The 17849-nt window shown below is 35.9% G+C and overlaps 3 protein-coding genes across 6 annotated transcripts; 1 reads left to right on the forward strand and 2 right to left on the reverse strand.

The window, feature by feature from the left end:
* Positions 1 to 125: 125 nt before the first annotated feature.
* LOC137729363 (uncharacterized) lies at positions 126 to 8821 on the reverse strand. Of its 3 annotated transcripts, none has more exons than XM_068468298.2 (9): positions 8478 to 8731; positions 8334 to 8385; positions 7374 to 7447; positions 6673 to 6771; positions 4843 to 4986; positions 4625 to 4676; positions 3872 to 3945; positions 3275 to 3364; positions 126 to 293 (listed from the first exon to the last, which is right to left on the reverse strand). In XM_068468298.2, exons 1-9 carry the CDS (start codon positions 8600 to 8602, stop codon positions 173 to 175), a joined length of 831 nt encoding a protein of 276 aa, XP_068324399.2. In that variant the 5' UTR covers positions 8603 to 8731; the 3' UTR covers positions 126 to 172. The 3 variants fall into 3 exon arrangements, with proteins under 3 accessions (XP_068324399.2, XP_068324401.2, XP_068324402.2); XM_068468300.2 differs by lacking the exon at positions 126 to 293 and adding an exon at positions 2219 to 2556 and having other exon boundaries at positions 8478 to 8821; XM_068468301.2 differs by lacking the exon at positions 126 to 293 and adding an exon at positions 2219 to 2551 and having other exon boundaries at positions 8478 to 8798.
* A 1060-nt stretch (positions 8822 to 9881) lies between these two features.
* LOC137729365 (ras-related protein Rab7) lies at positions 9882 to 13740 on the forward strand. Of its 2 annotated transcripts, XM_068468302.2 has the most exons (7): positions 9882 to 10202; positions 10299 to 10325; positions 10577 to 10676; positions 10794 to 10940; positions 12287 to 12367; positions 12438 to 12583; positions 13372 to 13740. In XM_068468302.2, exons 1-7 carry the CDS (start codon positions 10150 to 10152, stop codon positions 13439 to 13441), a joined length of 624 nt encoding a protein of 207 aa, XP_068324403.2. In that variant the 5' UTR covers positions 9882 to 10149; the 3' UTR covers positions 13442 to 13740. The 2 variants fall into 2 exon arrangements, with proteins under 2 accessions (XP_068324403.2, XP_068324404.2); XM_068468303.2 differs by lacking the exon at positions 12287 to 12367.
* A 1679-nt stretch (positions 13741 to 15419) lies between these two features.
* On the reverse strand, positions 15420 to 17417 carry LOC137729366 (uncharacterized). Its single transcript, XM_068468304.2, has 2 exons — positions 17006 to 17417; positions 15420 to 15937 (listed from the first exon to the last, which is right to left on the reverse strand). The coding sequence occupies exons 1-2, from the start codon at positions 17357 to 17359 to the stop codon at positions 15725 to 15727; spliced, it is 567 nt and encodes a 188-aa protein (XP_068324405.2). The 5' UTR covers positions 17360 to 17417; the 3' UTR covers positions 15420 to 15724.
* Positions 17418 to 17849: the final 432 nt, after the last annotated feature.

A 17849-nucleotide genomic window follows, 5' to 3' on the forward strand; every position in this document is an offset into this window, starting at 1 on the left:
AACATTGCAATATCATATCTCAATTTATTAATTTATTGCAATGTCAAATCTTCATTAAATTTTATGTCAATTTAACTGTTAGCTGCTGATGTGGTAGGTAATGGGTCCACTCACCAGTTGAATAAATTAATTAAATATTAAAAAATTAAGAAATTCTTTTGTAACAACAACATTAAAAGAATGAAGAGGTCCCACCACTAAGCACCCTTTCCCCATCACCGTCCCGCATTTTCCTTCTCGCATACCAGACGCCACTCTCACCTTCATGTTCTGTCATTCCTTGTGCATAGCTTCTATAAAGAAACTATGGAGTCATTTGTTGCTTTAACGGGGATGAAACAGCCAAATTGATAGAAATTTAACAGATGTATGACATTGCAAATAATTAATAAGTTGAGGTATTACATTGCAATGTTTAAAACAAGAGATATAAGATTGCGGTTCGATTCATACTTAAGGTAATTTTGTGTAATTTACCCTTGAATTAATTATATCCTCAATTGCGTCAAGCAGGCGCTTTACCTTGATGTTTCTTGTACTGGTCACCCAAAAGGCTTTTCTATTAGTGTTTTTAGTTGCTTAAAAAAAGTCCCAAAAAAATATAATATGTTTTAACCAGGTAAAAAACACAACATGACAAAATTATATGATTACACAGACAACAATTAAAATGTTATGACAACTACATTTGGTAGACCACATTGGAACCTCTCTCTAATAGACATGAAATTTTTTTTGGTATTGTTGGTCCTTACCTTTATTAGAAGGTGTGGAATTCTGTTATCTAGTAGTCTAATTACTTGCATATGACAATTTAGGAACTAACGCCAATCCAATCCATTAATCTAGGACTTGGTGGTGCTAGCAACAACTATGTGAATGCAATTCAAGTATCATGTTATCATTAGCATTAATAAACCAATATCTAACACAAAGATGCTTATTGTGACCTGAAAACCAAATTGGTATAAAATGGGGGAACTTTATGTTTAATGAAAAGTTCACTATGAAGGGTTTAGAGTTCAGGTAAACTCTCTGTTCAATCTTCAAATTATAGACAGAAATAGATCTAGTGTGAAACCAATTGAAGTTCAATTGCAAGATTGTGGTGGTTGAAGCTAGAGGTCTAGGGAGATATTTTGAAAACTTAGCTTTACACTAACTAGGATCTCCATTCTTTAGGATGGCTCAAACAAGAATTAAACTCAACAAAGGAAGCTTATACAAACAACTTGTCTTTACTTGGGTCCTAATCAAGTCTGAGTATTGCAAAGGACACACACATATTAATAGGTCTGGGAGGAACTTTCCCAGACCTTTTCTAGAACTATCAGGGGGCAGAAGGCATCTTCCTGTTTTGTCCATTACTTACACATGACAAGGAGGAATCTCTTTAATCAACTATACTTTACTTGAGATCAAATATATTCTAGATAAAATTCCTTGCTTTACATCACACCAAATACTATTCTACCATTCCTCATGTCTGCTTGTCACATCTTGTCTTATCACGTCTAACACTAACAGTAAAGAACACATGTGATAAGACCGAGTCGAGATTCTCTTCAGATCTCACTGTCTAGAGCCGAAGGACAAAAAAATCCAGACCATTCAAGAGAAAGAGATCCGGGCCTTCATTTTGTGTGAGGTGAGCCGGTGGAAAGGACTAATGGGGACCACAAGATTCAATTTGAGCAGTCTAAATTTCTTGGTCCTAGAGCTCTGAACAGTGAGATCCGAAGAGGATCTGAACTCATGATACCCCATTCATTCTTGTTTCTTGCTTCTCGACCGCTCCAACCCTGTACTCGATTGATCGTTCATTGACTAGCTTCTCAGCATCATACAGAAAATGTTTGACCAATCGGAACTTCTTCTGCAATTGATCGAATAATGATGTTTGGTTCAGTATCGCATTAGACAGTTCACCATTAGTTCTAGTGTCAATCAATTGACGGTTTCGTTGTCTTCTGTCACTCGATGGATTGACCTTAAAAGGACCATCCCTTGGAAGTTGCATCCAATTTGTCTAATGCAATAGGCAACCAAACAACATCATTCAACAGATCGAAGAACAAGATCAGACCGAGAACAGTTTTAGTACAACGCTCTATACGTCAGTCAATGAACAATCAATCGAAAACAAAGTCTGATCAGTTGAGAAGATTTGCAGTGAAAAAAATAGTCTTCTACAACATGAAGCAACACTCAACGATAATTATTTTTAACGATAACATATTCTGCATCATATATAACCATATGCACTCTACACATGAACATGTTTGCTCCCATTCCGAGAGGTATTTTCTGTTTTGGAAATTTAGAAGGTGCTTTTTATGAATCATAAAATTAATTCTGAAATTTACAAAGAGACTGCTCAAGTGGCCTTTTCTCCTGAACAAAATATAGATGTGACTATATGCACTCTGCACTCTTAGAATAGCGTCTTCAAAATATGCCACACAGAAACACGCTATACAGGTCTTGAATTGCACATCAACCTCAAATTTTACAGTGTCTCATCAGATCAAAGCTCCGTCACTTCTGCTTTCTGCCCTACAGCAAACAACAAACAAACTTCAAATCACAGTTCAAGTGTTTAATCCTCACGCTAAACATGCTTTACAAATTCCAAGTCTCTACCTTTAGTTCAGCTTGATCCTAGAGAGGTCGTAAGTAACTTTTTCGGACCTAAAACTTGATTTCAGACAATTTGTATATTTCATAAATCTACACAAAATTTAGACTTCTCTCTGTCCCACCTACTTGCCAAATGCCAACCTGTTTCCTACACCTCAAAATTATCTAGATTTCCAGGGTAAATCTATGGCCGGTTTATATACAAATACAAGAAAAACAATCCTGGAATAGAAACAGAAAGGAAAAATGCAAATCAGATTGCTTTTTCTGTTTCATTAAGCTACCAGCGGCTGCAGTTAAGATTCTTCCAGCTAGAAGAACAAGGCTCACCAGTTCAAACGCAAAGAAAGCTTAACAATTTCTCTAATTGAGACTTGATTCTTTTGTATCCCATTAATCAGATTTTCATCCACATATTTCCAATATCATTGTCCAACTATTTTAGTCATCACTTCTCCCGCTTACAATTTTGACTATCAACCCCAAATAAACTTAACAACTATTCTCACCCTGTTTTTGTCCATGTACATTCACACACACCAAAATTTTTCTCTACTGCACTTAGTCTCCATTCCAAACAAACCAAGCAGCATTTGATAAATACAGCAAAACAGCTTTACTGAATTTGGCTTACCTACTACCACTTCTTAGTAGAACAACATAGAGTGGATCTTGGGATGTCAACAGAAACAGCTGCCGGACAATATAGGTACATGTGGTAATGCTGGAAAGTAGAGAGCACAAAAAGGTTAATATATCAAAATTGACCCTAATGGGCTAGCAGCAGATTCACTGTGTTATGAAAAGAGCAAACCCAGTTGATAAAAGAGAACGCACTCAATATATCATCTTATCATAAAAACTTTGTCAACCCATATACAATTTTTGTCTTTTCTCACCATCAATCTATGTATATTATTGAATAATTACTTATGAAAACTGAAAACAAAAAGTATATAAAAATTCAAAGTAAAAAAGTTTTCTCAACTATAAATAACCATACTTTATGAATTCCCCTTCCGAAAACCACACACATATATATTATCTGTATATATACAGATAATACGAAACAAGTAATTGTGTGTCTGTCAATGTATTGTCTATCAAAATTACAAATTTTCAAGTAGGCCCTGTTTACATAGGTGTGGAACATATGTATGCTGTTATAAAATTACAGAATGGACGTCTTCTCAGCGGAAAGTATATTGATGTTTAAAACCATGAGAGTTACCTGCCAAAACTTATCAAAAAGATTATCCAAAGAGCTGCTGCAGTCCAACTTGATTCTTTGTAGACTACCCAAACCTGATTTTTATACAAAAGCAAGAAGATCTTTATTCAAAATTAAGACAAATGTGCAGAAAGATATATTCAAAACATTTACTCACTAGCAAGGATCTGAAGTAAATTAAATGACAAAGGTTAAAAACCGCTAGGTTCAGAAAATCACCATGATGCTAAATTGATCACTACTTTCTATTTTTCAAGAATACAAATGAACTTAAAAGAAGGGAAAGATAACAATCACTGAGGCAACTAGAAACCCTCAGGCACAAATCTTAGAATATTCATTAGCAATTAATTACTGCATAACATGAATTCCTCAATAACATTTTTCTTTGAGCATATGAATGTTTTCTAACATTCTATTTTAAGACTCCAATCGTTGACAAACTTACTTAAACAGATTTAACAGAATCACACCCTGACTCAGTGGTTGGCTCAAAATATAATTAATCAGCAAAAGTTCAGTAAGGAAAAAGTGACCATAGGGGAAAATTCTCTACGGTAGATTAATGAGCCTAAAGCTATTTGAATGTTTATTCAAGTTGCAGCTTAACTGGTATCAATTTCAGTTATATGCATGGCTTTAACGAGTTCTGTCAATTTATTATTGGCGTCTTTTAACTCCCCTGGCCTACTTCTCACAAGATACTGAGAGCATAAATAACCACGCATAATATAATGAGTATCTGAGACATACTGATAGAGCAACAACATTGATGTAAAAGTCAATAAGTGTTGCTGTCATCCACCTGCAAACATGTAGCAGCTAACTTTTAATTACATGACAGTTGAAAAGATCGATCAAAATCTTCAATTAAAACATTGCTTACTATGCCAATATTCTCTCTTACACAGTAAAATAGTTCGCAAGAAGCAAGAACCACTTGAGACTGAAATAAATAAATAAAAACTTACGGAGTCAAAAGCTCTGTGCGAAAAGGAGTACCATCTGTTAAGAGAGTGTACAGAAGTGTTCCCAGCATCAAGAGACCCAAAGCAATAAAGGTAACTCTTGCAATCATAACGTGGGAGCACTTCTTCTTACTTTCCGTACCATAACTACATGAAAGCATTTATCAAATCAAATCAGTTTTTATTGGGACCCAAAGCAATAAAGGTAACTCTTGCATTGTACAGAAGTGTTCTCAGCATCAAGAGACCCAAAGCAATAAGGGTAACTCTTGCATTGTACCATGCTATCAGATTTATTGCCAGTTAAATCTATAACATTAGTACCTCCAGCTGGGAGTATGATAGAGGAAAATGAGAAAAAGATGGAAAGAAAGATATGATAAGAAAAGCAGCATCTTCACCGGCATATGCATACTTTCTTAGCATAAGACGGTTGTGTGTGCATGCATGTGCATGTTTTCACAAATATTCTGATACGAAATCATGTAAGATGGCCAGCCACATGCACTGTTGGACCACCATTACTGATTGAGCTTAGTATGATACTATGATATAGAGCTTTATCTAACAGAAAAGAAATAGCTGCATGAGAAACCATATTTATAAAGAAAATGGAGCAGCATAAGCAGTTTCATAAGCATAGTAAGACGTGCACCTTCGTGTGTGTCCTATCCTATGACGTGTATCAACAAACCTTCACGAGTTCTAGTATATGGTCACATGCATATGAATTATGATGCACCATTATCAGACAAAGCTCAGTGATCATACAGAGCTCATATATCAAATAAAGCCCAACAGTGAACTCCTTAGTTTAAAGTTTGTTTAGGCAAAATTCCTCTCTAAGTGTTTACTTGTAAACAAATAACATCATGTATTAAGTTAACATTTACACAGTAACACAGACTCAATAGAAATAATCCAAAAATGTCACTCCTCTATATGGTCACCAGAGCACAATCTATATTGATGGTCTCAATCCAGTTCTTATATTATTTCCCATCTCCAAATATAGCCAGCCTTTCTTGTATTATCGCACCATGCTGCAAAGCAGCAATTCAACAAGAACCATTCAATTAGACCCCCTTTCCTCTCTCAAATAGCCTCTCCAGTCTTCACAATACCACACCTTCCTTCATTTGCAGCCAGTTGCCAATATCAAAACAGCTTCTCATACCCCAATAATAGCCAACAATGCTATTTTGTCTTCCTATCTCCAATCTCCTTTTCAATAAACTTTCATGGCTGTCTCGGAAAAGGGGAAACTCTGTCTCCTCCACTGCAGTTGTGCTAACCAGAAAGTCCTCTTTCTCTGCAAGAACTTCAATCCGAGTTTTCGAATATCACCCACCTTGTTACACCTCAAGCAGACAAATTCGAACCATCTCCTCTGGTAAATCAGTTTTTCTCTTACACAGTAAATATTTTTCAATGCCGCAGGTATAAATTCTACAAACACTAACGGGTTGCACGCTATAAATAATAATTTAAAAAAAAAAACTATAATGATTCAGCAATTAAGTAATATCAGAATTCCTAAAATTAAAATTCTCTGTCATTTTCATGTAATTGATAACCACGCCATATTTGAATATATTTCCCAGAGATTACAACTTAAGAACATTGTATTAAGTGATAAATCAAATTAGAATACATTAATTGAATCAAGAGAGAGCACAAGAAGGAAATCAGATGGAAATCAACCAATTTCCATGCACTTTGCCATCCACCGACAAGTTTCTCTATGCACATCTCTCATTATTATAATTTCTATATAATAATTTGATTCAACATTAGAGCACGATACACTAAGGTGAAGTTTAGTTTACCTACCCGTTTGAATGTCGCAACAGAACATAGTACATAGGATCTTGCGATTCTGCAGTCGATAGCTTCATAAATTGCAACAGAATGTAGGCACATGTAGTGATACTAGAAACAGAAACCAAAGAACAGCAACAAATTAATAACAAACTAAAGTTGATAATGAACCAGATAAATTGGGTGTGACGGAAAAATCAAACAAATATTAACACATTGAAATATTACCAAGCATGACAGGTCAAAAAAAAGATTGCAAGCTCAAATCAAACTTTCACACTCAAATTAGAGCAAGAATCATTGTCATGAAATGGAAAGAAATCAATACACAAATACAAAAAGGAAACTGATACCAGAAAAGAAGCAAAACTACATAACGATTAAAGAAAACATAGTAGAAAGACTGAACTTTGAACCACTGCTCTGTTACATAGGTGTTGTAACAACTAATACAATCACCACATCTCAAAATTCAGTCATACTGACTGATAGGATTAGGACGTGTTTCTGGGACCAGCCAGATCAGGATTGAGAAACTTAACCATCTGACCCAACAGTATTGGGTTGAAATTTCAACCATACAAGACCAACTGAGAGAAGCCTATCACTGGCAAACCCAATGTGGTAGGTAATAAAAAAGTTTGTCTAACCACATTACTGAACCACCCCACACGCACATTCAGAATATATTTAGTATAGGGTAGAAAGCAAACCTTCCAAAGCATACTAGTAGTATAACCCATAACGTAGCAATAATCCAGTTTGACTCCTTGTAGGAAATCCAAATCTGAAAAGAGAGACATAACTTATATAATTCTATTCTATGTCAAACTGAGCTACGCACACAATTTTGTTTACACCAGATTCAATTCAATGCATGATGAAATAGCAAGTCGACCGAAAGAGACCAAAAGAACCTAAACAGCCAGTAATATATATCTCGTGTCTAAATATAATCGAGGAGCCTTTAAGCACCTCAAAATGAAATAACAATACAACAACATCATAGAGGCCATAATCCCCAAAAAATAAGGGGAAGAAACTAAAACAGTGACACTTTTCATTAAGTTTACCAAGCATTCTGGCATATTAGAAACATTTTCTTATTTTCCATTCCTCATGGAAGAAATAAATCTATAAGAAAATGTCAGGAAGTATACTTGGTTAACAAGCAACGTACATTCTAGACTCATGAACTCATAGAAATACCAACGATTACGAGCAGCTTTAATCTAGCAAATTTTTAGCGACCAAAGTACCCCGAGACACTCACTGCAATCAATTACGGAAACTGTACTGTTGTTCATATGCTTCTTTCTTGTCATCTTTAAAGTCAAATGAACTATTATGATTTTATCCATTTCAAACAAAGCTATCAATGGAGGGCAAGCCTTGGCGCAACATAAAGTTGCTCCTTTTGTGACCAAAAGGTTACGGGTTTGAGTTGAGGAAACAGCCTCTTTGCAAATCAAGGTTAAGACTGCATATGATACCGACCCCACTTTGCGGGAGCCTTGTCCCTTTTAAACAATGATGTTAATGATATAGCACCAACGAAAAAAAAGAGAGAAGACGGAATTAACAAGAAAAATTACAAAAACAATTACAACGATGGAACCTCAAGAATTCGATGAAAGCTTAGCAGAAAAATGTGTTTAAGTTTAAGATCATACCGCCAAAGGAACAACATTGATGTAGAAATCAATCAAGGTAGCCACCATCCACCTGAAACAGAAAAAATCCCAAAACTTTCAAAATAATTAAACAAACAGAAAAAACAAAAGACTGGGAGTATGAACGAGAGAGAGAGAGAGTACGGAGTAAGAAGGTCCTTGCGAAAGGGAAGGCCGTCGACGGAGAGAGTGTAAACGAGAGTGACGGTCATCGCGCAGCCCAAAGCTGCAAACAGAACTCTTAAGCCAATCACCAAAGAATTCGCCATTGCCTCCGCCTCACAGGAATTGAAGACGAAAAGAAAGGAGTTTTGACAACTGAAATGCAAGTGTGCGTGCGGCTCTTGTGTTCTGTCGTCCGTGGCCTGTGGCCTGTGGGCTGTGGCTGTGGGTGTGCTTCTGAGGTTCAAGGAAGACGTGAGCGCGCGGACGCCAGAGCTCCACGTCGCTTCCGTAGTTAAATTAACTAGTGCTGTTTTAGGCTTTAATAATGTGTTTGACTCTCCCACAACCCCTCTAACTTAAAGGATAATGTTACAAAAAACAAATTTTTAAATCAAATTATGTTTTACTAATATGAAATAAACACTTTGATTAAGAATCAGCATTTGCCCATGCATATAAGATTTTGTGTTCAGTATTAAAGATTTATAACTAATTTATTTACTGTAATTATGTTATCGTTTGTCAAATTATTTTTTCATTTACTATTCAAATTTTGAAAAGAAATATAAATTACTTATAAGAGCTAGAGAGCATTAGGATATAGTATTGAGTGTAATATTCTTTGGACATTTAGCTTTTGTTAGTTTCCCTCTCATCCTCTATAAACTTCTTTTTGTAATACACACAATATTATCTATAGGGGTGAAAAATGAAGGTTAAGTTTCGTAAAGAATTAACCATAATAGTTTGATTCAAATTCGTTCTTAATAAAGATTGAACGTAAAATCTTTCATTTAATCACTTACAAATAAAAAAATATCGTTAAATCATAATATTAAGTAATTCAACCTTTATAATCATAAAGAGGAACTATACATATATTTTGACTTCATTCTTTAAAATTTAGGAAGTTTTAATGAAAAACCCACGATACTATTCACTTTAATGAAAAACCACATTTTTACACTAAAAAGTCAATCCTACTACTATTTATTTTACTCTTTATTTTGTCCTTATCATTAAAACTCAAAACTTTCAAGCATTTTTCATTAATTTTACTTAAAATTTATTAATTTTTCAGCGCGTGCTCAAATTCAAGTGAAAAGGTCAACACGTGTCATTTGCTTGGATTTAACGCTTGGCTCCTGGTTTGGAGGATGAGACAGCTGAAATTACAACTTGGTTGCATGATGCAATCAAGATTTAAACTTTTAATCCCACCCTAGTGTGATGGCCCCCATCCTAAACCACTTTTGTTGCGTGGATAAGTGGGACCCAAAATACACATGTCTAAACTAAACTTACTTCTTAATATAATAATGTCACCTGGCACTTGTCTTTTGTCATTGTAATAATATATGTTGCTGTCTGTCCTGCCGACGTACACAAATATAATTCCAAAAATTAAAAACAACACAACCACCGATCGAAATTGGCGCCCCTTTCTTCTCTCTCTCCCTCTCTCTCCCTCTCTTCCCATTCGTTCTTTCCTTTCCTAGAAAGAGAAAGAGAAAAAAAAAAAAAAAATAGAAATAAAAGTGGAAAGAAAAATTCAAACACGCCGACCAATCAATCGCCTTGGTGCGTGAAATCTGTTTACTGTCGAAATAGTTGAAATTTTCGCCTTTGGCATCAGTTTAAATTCGTCGCCATGTCATTGCGCAGGCGAACCTTGCTCAAGGTCATCGTTCTCGGCGACAGTGGGTACGTTTTAGGGTTTTTGATTCTTCAGCAATTGTAGTTTATTTCTATATTTTGTGTGAATTTAAGGGATTAAATTTGTGTTATTTCTTCTCTAAGGGTTGGCAAGACCTCGTTGATGAACCAGTATCCTTCATTCACCATCTGTGAGATTATTTTCGTTAATTTTAATTTTTTTTTTTCCCAATTTCGGTGTTGGATTTGTGTAATTTTCGTCGTGCGATCTCAGAAATCTAATTAATTGAGGTGAATTAAGTTTAATTAGATGGATATTCTTTATGATCTAGAGATGGGGCACTGTTATATTAATGAGGTATCGGTTTAATTATGTTTTTTTTGGGTGTTAAGACTGTGTGGTTCTTTAACTGATGGCTTAGATATGTGCACAAGAAGTTTAGTCAGCAGTATAAAGCTACAATTGGTGCCGATTTTGTCACCAAAGAACTCCAAATCGATGACAGGCTCGTCACTTTACAAGTGGGTTTTGTGGTTCAATGGTATTTCAGTGTTCTGTTTGGTATAATTTAGGGTAATTATTGTTGGAATTGTGGGTGCTAATTTATGTGGTTTTAACTGTTTTCTTTCGTCTGGAAGATTTGGGACACAGCTGGGCAGGAAAGATTTCAGAGTCTTGGAGTTGCATTCTACAGAGGAGCAGATTGCTGTGTTCTTGTTTATGATGTTAACGTAATGAAGTCCTTTGATACTCTAGATAATTGGCATGAGGAGTTTCTCAAGCAGGTTTGTTTCATGCCTTTCTCAATTCTTTATATATTTATCTGATAACTTTCTCTTGCCAAACTGATGTACTGTGCTGTGAGATTCTCAAGTAGGACCATTATCAGTTGGAAACATATGTTGAGGATCTGAGGTGCAGTTCTTATTGTTATCTGGTAGCATAGCATTCCAATTGTGTCACAAGATCAAATTACTTATGTAAACGTGTACACACCCACATTGCATTTCTCACTCATTCTATATTCAAGCAATGATATATGTTCGTCAAAAGGGAGCTGTTATTTGCACTCCAAAAATGCATATAGTACTCCTCCCAAGTGAATTAAATAAAGGAGAAACGTGCATGATAGCTATTTTGGGACACTAGTGCTTAAGTTATAACAATATGGTAGTGGGGTTTTCTAGACTGAAGAACAAATATGGTGGCAGGGAAGACTAATCTAGTAGAGCTTAGAAATACTTAATACTAGTTGTCTACCATCCAAAGGTTTGTTATTGCTTTATTTTTATTTATATCTGGTTTGATAATATTGGGGTTTTCTATTGTTTTTGTATATGAAAGAGGTAACCTGAAAAAAGGAGGAAGAATACATTAAGAGTTTATTTAGTAAAAATAAATACAATCCTAATATTGGACGTGTTAGTTTTTCCTATGATCCATTCTCTCTTTGTCGTTGCCTTTTGAGACAAATGCAAAATTATTTTTCTTGCCAAGTAAGAAAGCAATTGATATTCCATCAATGCTCCATTTCCTGGGACATTTCCCTCGCACGCAAAAAGGGAATTCCCATGTAGGGAGGAAAGGTTGCTTATCTTACTTCCATCCATCATTTCTTGCTTCAGCTGAAAAATTGTAGAATTTGCAGAGAATTCTTCTAAATGAATTACCATTTTAGCACTAATCATAAGTCATGGAACTTTTGGGTTCATTGTTCAGCTGTCAAATTTGAACTTGCAGCAAAGCACTACAGTGGTGATTCTAAGTTGTAAATGATGTGCTGTGTAAGTTTTATGGTGTATTTGACACGAGAGGACAGTTGAACCTCGGATGGTACTAAGTCCATGCTATAGGCTTTTAGTTTCCATTTTGTGCTTGCTTTTCCATTGGTGGCTACGTAAGGCTGCCATTCCCATATTTCTTTAATTCTATACATTCCTTTTAACAGTTTTTTTTTTTTTTTTTTTCCTGAATTAACGTGATTACCTTATTTTATGTTGTCATTGACTTAATTGATAAAACGCAGTGGTTTGATAAAGGTGTCTCTAAGCAGTTTTGAAAGTTGTATTTTTTCAGAAAATGCATATCTTCTGTTTGTGCTTACATTATTTCCATTCTATTTTTCCCCCAGGCCAACCCTCCTGATCCCAAGACATTTCCATTTATCTTGCTTGGAAACAAGATTGATATAGATGGGGGGAACAGTCGTGTGGTAAGGATACACATTTGTAGTGCTGTCTACAACTTGTCCATGTACTTCATTCTAATTATTTTCTTTACAGGTGTCGGAGAAGAAAGCAAAGGACTGGTGTGCATCAAAGGGGAATATACCTTATTTTGAGACATCAGCAAAAGAGGATTACAACGTTGATGCTGCATTTCTTTGTATTGCGAAGACTGCTCTTGCAAATGAACATGAGCAGGACATGTAAGTTTATATTGAGGATATTGCCAAGTTCTTTTTTAGAATATATTTAGGTTCATCAGATATTCCAGATTCAGAAGACGAGTATCGGCTCTCTTTTGGAAGCATCCGCATAGTGGATAGGTAATTCTATATAGTGTGTCTGATCATAGTCTTGGTTCTATAGACAAGAATTAGATAGAATGAACATGATAGTTTTCATTATGAATGTAGTTTCTAGTTCTCACTTTTATGACATGAAGGATAAAACCTAGTATATTGGTCTTCTTAGAACTTAGTTAAGATCTTTTAGGGGAAGAATGGTCGCATGCATAGATAAAGCCTGGTTTCACCAGTCACAATAGTTGTAAGTATAGATAAAGCCTGGTTTGACTGGTCGCATCAGAGGATGTGCATTTGAATTGGACGAAGTACAGCTTGAGACAAGGTAAGGGGCTCGGCTGTGTGGAAGCAGATGACTAAACTAAGTCTCGTTGTCCCACATAACGGATCTTTGCTGTAAAGCAATCAAAGTATAAGCATCTGATCTTGATCTTTCCAAATTCCGTCAAAACTTCTATGTAGAATAAGCATATGATTCTAATGAAAATTTTCCTTCAGAACATGAAAACCTTTCAATCAGCTTATGGTGTCCCCAACTTTCAACTACCTTACAGTTTACCGCAACTGTATATCTACAGGGCATCAGTATCTATCTTTCTGCTATTATTGCTGTATGCTTATATGAGGTATTTTATGACCCTCCAAATGTGCCTTATTCATCATTGTTCCTTTTTCCTTTCTACTTTCAGATATTTCCAGGGTGTCCCGGAGGCTGTTACAGAGTCTGATCAGAGAGGAGGTGGCGGCTGTGCATGCTGAATTTATTCGAGCAATTCACCTCCAATGCTGGGTTGCCTAATTTTCATTATTTTGTTGTCCGATTCATAGGCATTGTTTGTACACGATGTATACTAAGTTCTGTTGTTTAGCGATGCTCTACTTTTTCCAATTTGAGGAAAGTAGTCCCTATTTTTGTCAGAGGAACGCCAAGGAAAGCAGTCGCTATGAGTTTTGCTTTGACCTTGGAAACGAAATCGATGCTTGTAGTTTTGACTTGTGAGAGAATCAACTTCATGGAATTTTCAAAGTTAATATATGGGATGGACTGACTTATGCGATATTGAGCTACTATCTTTGATTCTTTTTACAACTTTTGTTTACCATGTACCCCAAGTACGGATATTCATCTTACATATTATAGCTTTATAGTTTAGTTTAGTAATCTCTATCATACGCCAAGCCATGTTTACTTACAAAAAATGAGAATTGAAGTCATTTGATTCTGGAATTATTTGCGTATATTAAAACATATGTATGAGAATCATTTCACTTGTAGGCTCTTCCGGGTGATTACTGACACATAAGAGAATCGAAAGTGTTGGCTTATCTTAAAATCCATAATCAAATACCTAAAATTCGGGAATCATGTTGACTAGGGGCTAGTTGATCCAATTCCCTCTCGCTTCAAATGCTATATGTTCGAAATGTGCACCAGCCGTTCAATGGATGTTTGCCACATGGTATCTCTGTGGATACAAGAGTTTCTCTCGACGAAACCTACATAACATAGCCTACCCTAAACTACAGCTATGTGTCAACAATTTTCAATTTTCCTGCAACATGTATACTAATCAAACCAAAATCCCGACACAAAAACCAACAATCTTTGCTAGCAATAACCCTCCCCTTACACAAAACCTCTCACTATACCAAAATCTTGGTTGTTTCAGTTGTCCACCCTCCCTCACTTCTTCAATTCCTTGACTTTGAAGACTTTATAGGCTTTGAAATGTAAATCGCGTTACGTTATGTACTAGAGAGGATTTGACGAAATTTCAAAATAAAAGAGTCAAATTGGCGGAGGCATGTGATTTTGACGTTTACATTATGCGGAGATGAATTAGGTTGATTTTTTTGCGGTTCTAATAATCGGACTAGAATTCTCTCCCCTTCTCTTTCCATCCCCTTCCTCTCACATTCTCTTATTTTGTTTTTCTCTTGCTATAAAAAATTAATATAAGATGTGATGTTGACGTGGCTTAACCGTGACCGTTCAAATAGGAGGGGAGGGAAAAAAAGAGGGAAGAGAATCCTACTCCCTAATAATCAATGGCCTTGTTCGTGAAATGACGACACTTCCCCTGACATTCCTGCCACATAAATCATTATAACGGATTCTCTGTCATTCTTGCAGCACAAGTCATCATATCGATTCTTTGACGGAACGTATGGAAATGGGGCGTAGTGAGCGAGTTGACTTCGCGTGAATCAGGTGAGACGAAATAAGTTTCAGGGGTTAGTAAGATCGAGTTTGAGTTTCAAGAGGAGTTGCTGAAAATAAACCTTATATTCATACCTGCCTAATGCAATAGGGTAGTGCTTAAGTTCCGCAGGTGATGGGAAGGGGAAAGGGCTTAAGGTCTCAAAGCACCTGATGGTTAGAGAGGTGATCGTCCCTCCACCTAAAGAACAAGAGCTAGGCAACAGCCGACGGGTTTCAGGTTGGGACCAGTGCCCAGTAGACAGAGCTAATCCTTTTCTGAGGTTCCGAATACACTTTTGCAGCATATCATAAAATAAGTTTGTTTTTTAAAGGGAATTGTTATTGGCACTCCAAATTCTTCATTACACTCCAAACTTTCTATATTTAGAAAGAAAAATACACTTATGAGGAGTGTAGAATGAAATTTTTGAAGTGTCAATAACACTTCCTTTTTTAAATCCTTCGAATAATGTCTCCAACCTCCATAGCCAGCTTACTAGCAGATCAAAATCAATAAATGCACAATCCTCTTCAAAAAAACCTCAAAAATCAAGCATACAATATCTTGGATTCTTTACAGAAGCTATATAAAATGTAAGCGGGAAAATATGGAAACTAACCCCGTGAGTACATCCGCAAAAGTTTTGCAAGGGGATTACACTTTGTGACAAAGTCTAATCCCCATGCAGCTTGTCACGGATGAGCATCTTTTTTTTTTTTGTCAAAATTCAGTAAATACTTCAGAGTAGCTTTCAGTGATTACGAATCAATTTTTAACAAAATTTGAGAGCAATTGGAGAAACTAATGAACCTTACAAGAGAAGCATCAATGGCGCCTTTCACCAGCCAAACTTTTTCAGCAAATCCCGGGTTCTCTTCCTCATTCGAGTAAAAACTATGATCACGAGAGCAATGATCCATGGAGGGAAGTTACCTCCAGTAATGTTTAATTTCTGGATCCACTGCGGAGGATCCCTCAATACCAAGGTTATCAGGATGGTCATAAAAGCCACTCCAATTAAGATTTTCGTCACTGGTTGGATCATGGAATCCTGCATTAAGAGAATTTGAACATACAAGAACTCAGTAGCAGAACTGGCACCAAAAGAATACTGAAAGTGTCACTGTTTCACTTTAATGAGAGAACAATTGTTCCTCTTTCAGTATTCGTGATCAGAAGGAAATGGGAGTATGGAAACACAAATTATACAGAAAGGTAACAAAGTCAGCAGATCCTGATTCCTTACAGACTGCTCATAAAATAGACGACAAACCAGGTACGAATTGAAATCCTAGAGATGGATTTGGTGGGCAGTTATTCATGTTACAGTTAACAAAACCGCTATGTTGTTGTGGCACAGTGCTATTAGCACGGTGCCTAAACCCAATCACTTTAAGGGGGTGATTGCACATTTGCTCGTCATAAAAATGGGCATAAGCATCCACCAAAACAACGACGTGAAATCCTATTTTTTAGGAATATGTGGTCCTAAAACTCGGTGTTTATCAAACAAACAATCAAAGCTCTACAAGATGAATCACGTAGGGTTCTTAGGGGCATTTAAATCATTTACATGCTTAGACCACAAATGAAATGCAGCAAGTTAAACTAATCGAAACATGAAAACCGATGGCGATGGCTCGAATTCAACCAAGTAAGTTGCTAATATCTCTTGCTCTAAATTCTAAAGCCTCTAATTGTAAGAGGAACTTCTATATTGCTAACTGAGAGTGACAACTGAAAACACATATATAATTCCAAAACCAAAAAACATTAAATGTATTTACCCTAATGTATCTCTCACACATGCAAAGTAAATTTATTTAAAAGAAAACTAATGAAAAAAGTTTGAAAGCTTGAACATTAATGATAAGGATAAAATAAAGGATAATGTGAATAGTACCAGGATTGACTTTTTAACGTAAAAATGTGGTTTTTTTTTGTTAGAATGAACAGTACTTTCGTTAAAACTCCCTGGTTTAAATACAATACAATTCAATAATAAAAAAAAAATAATACAATTTTCTCGGCATCCAAACAGAAAATTCCTCTGACTAATTTTATCAATTGGGTTTTGGCAATCATGTTCTAACAAAAGGAGAATCTTATAAAATTTTACCTTAGGCTGTCCGTCGATGTGAACCGTGGCTCCATCTCTATACGGCAGCATAGACCTGCCGTTTCTAGGGTTAAACCGGATCGGAACCCCGCGACCCGATTCGGTATTGAAAGCGTAAAGCGATTTGAATCCATACTTGTCGAGAATGTCTCCGACCTCCAACTGGTTCTGGTCCCAACCTCCCAGACTCGACTTGAACGTGTCGATCGGGCCTTTCCCTTGTCGATACAGGCAGACTTCCACTTCTGGAACCTTCGTCCTCGCAGTTTTGAGATTCGGATTAGGAGAAGACCCGTCGGATTTTGGACCCGTTTCCTCGATTTCCCCGGTTTTGTTGTCGGCTTTCTCGTCCATTTTTTTGGATTTTAGGTTGCAATATTTTATGTCCAAGTTTGTGTTGTATTATTTATAGGTTTTGTTTTTGAGGTGCGCATTGGAGGCATCAAAGGCAAACGGGTCAACACGCACATGCTTGCAGGCGGTTTCCTCTATAACTCATCGATTTTAGCCGGGCGGATTCAATTGAGATTTTAAAGGGATTTTAATTTTTGTTAATGAATTTAGATCTATTTAATTTGAATTGTAAATAATTCTTTGAAATTCAATTTGTATTCAATCAGAATTTTAAGGTATTTTATTAAAATTTTTAGAAATTCAAGTGTATCGAATTAGGATTTTAAAGAAGTTTATAACATTTCAAGTGCATTCAATTATAAATTTATTTTTAAGAATTTTAAAAAGTTGAGAGAATTGAAGAGATTTTTTAGTGTATTTTAAAGTTTATAACCAAAAAAATTTAATCAAAACATTTTGTTACCCGCGCCTGATTTATTTTTTTTGTTGA

This window comes from Pyrus communis, chromosome 10 (assembly GCF_041283825.1).
Source record: "Pyrus communis isolate YQ-2024b chromosome 10, ASM4128382v1, whole genome shotgun sequence".
NCBI lineage: Eukaryota > Viridiplantae > Streptophyta > Magnoliopsida > Rosales > Rosaceae > Pyrus > Pyrus communis.

Excerpts from the sequence above, each read along its gene's own strand:
- LOC137729366 (XM_068468304.2), bottom strand. The coding sequence starts at position 17,359 with ATGGACGAGAAAGCCGACAACAAAACCGGGGAAATCGAGGAAACGGGT. Across the intron at positions 15,938-17,005 it reads ACATCGACGGACAGCCTAAG|GATTCCATGATCCAACCAGT; the intron begins GTAAAATTTTAT and ends CTCTTAATGCAG.
- LOC137729363 (XM_068468298.2), bottom strand. The coding sequence starts at position 8,602 with ATGGCGAATTCTTTGGTGATTGGCTTAAGAGTTCTGTTTGCAGCTTTG. Across the intron at positions 8,386-8,477 it reads CGCAAGGACCTTCTTACTCC|GTGGATGGTGGCTACCTTGA; the intron begins GTACTCTCTCTC and ends TTTCTGTTTCAG. Across the intron at positions 7,448-8,333 it reads TCAATGTTGTTCCTTTGGCG|ATTTGGATTTCCTACAAGGA; the intron begins GTATGATCTTAA and ends CTCTCTTTTCAG.
- LOC137729365 (XM_068468302.2), top strand. The coding sequence starts at position 10,150 with ATGTCATTGCGCAGGCGAACCTTGCTCAAGGTCATCGTTCTCGGCGAC. Across the intron at positions 10,203-10,298 it reads ATCGTTCTCGGCGACAGTGG|GGTTGGCAAGACCTCGTTGA; the intron begins GTACGTTTTAGG and ends TTCTTCTCTAAG. Across the intron at positions 10,941-12,286 it reads ATGAGGAGTTTCTCAAGCAG|GCCAACCCTCCTGATCCCAA; the intron begins GTTTGTTTCATG and ends TTTTTCCCCCAG.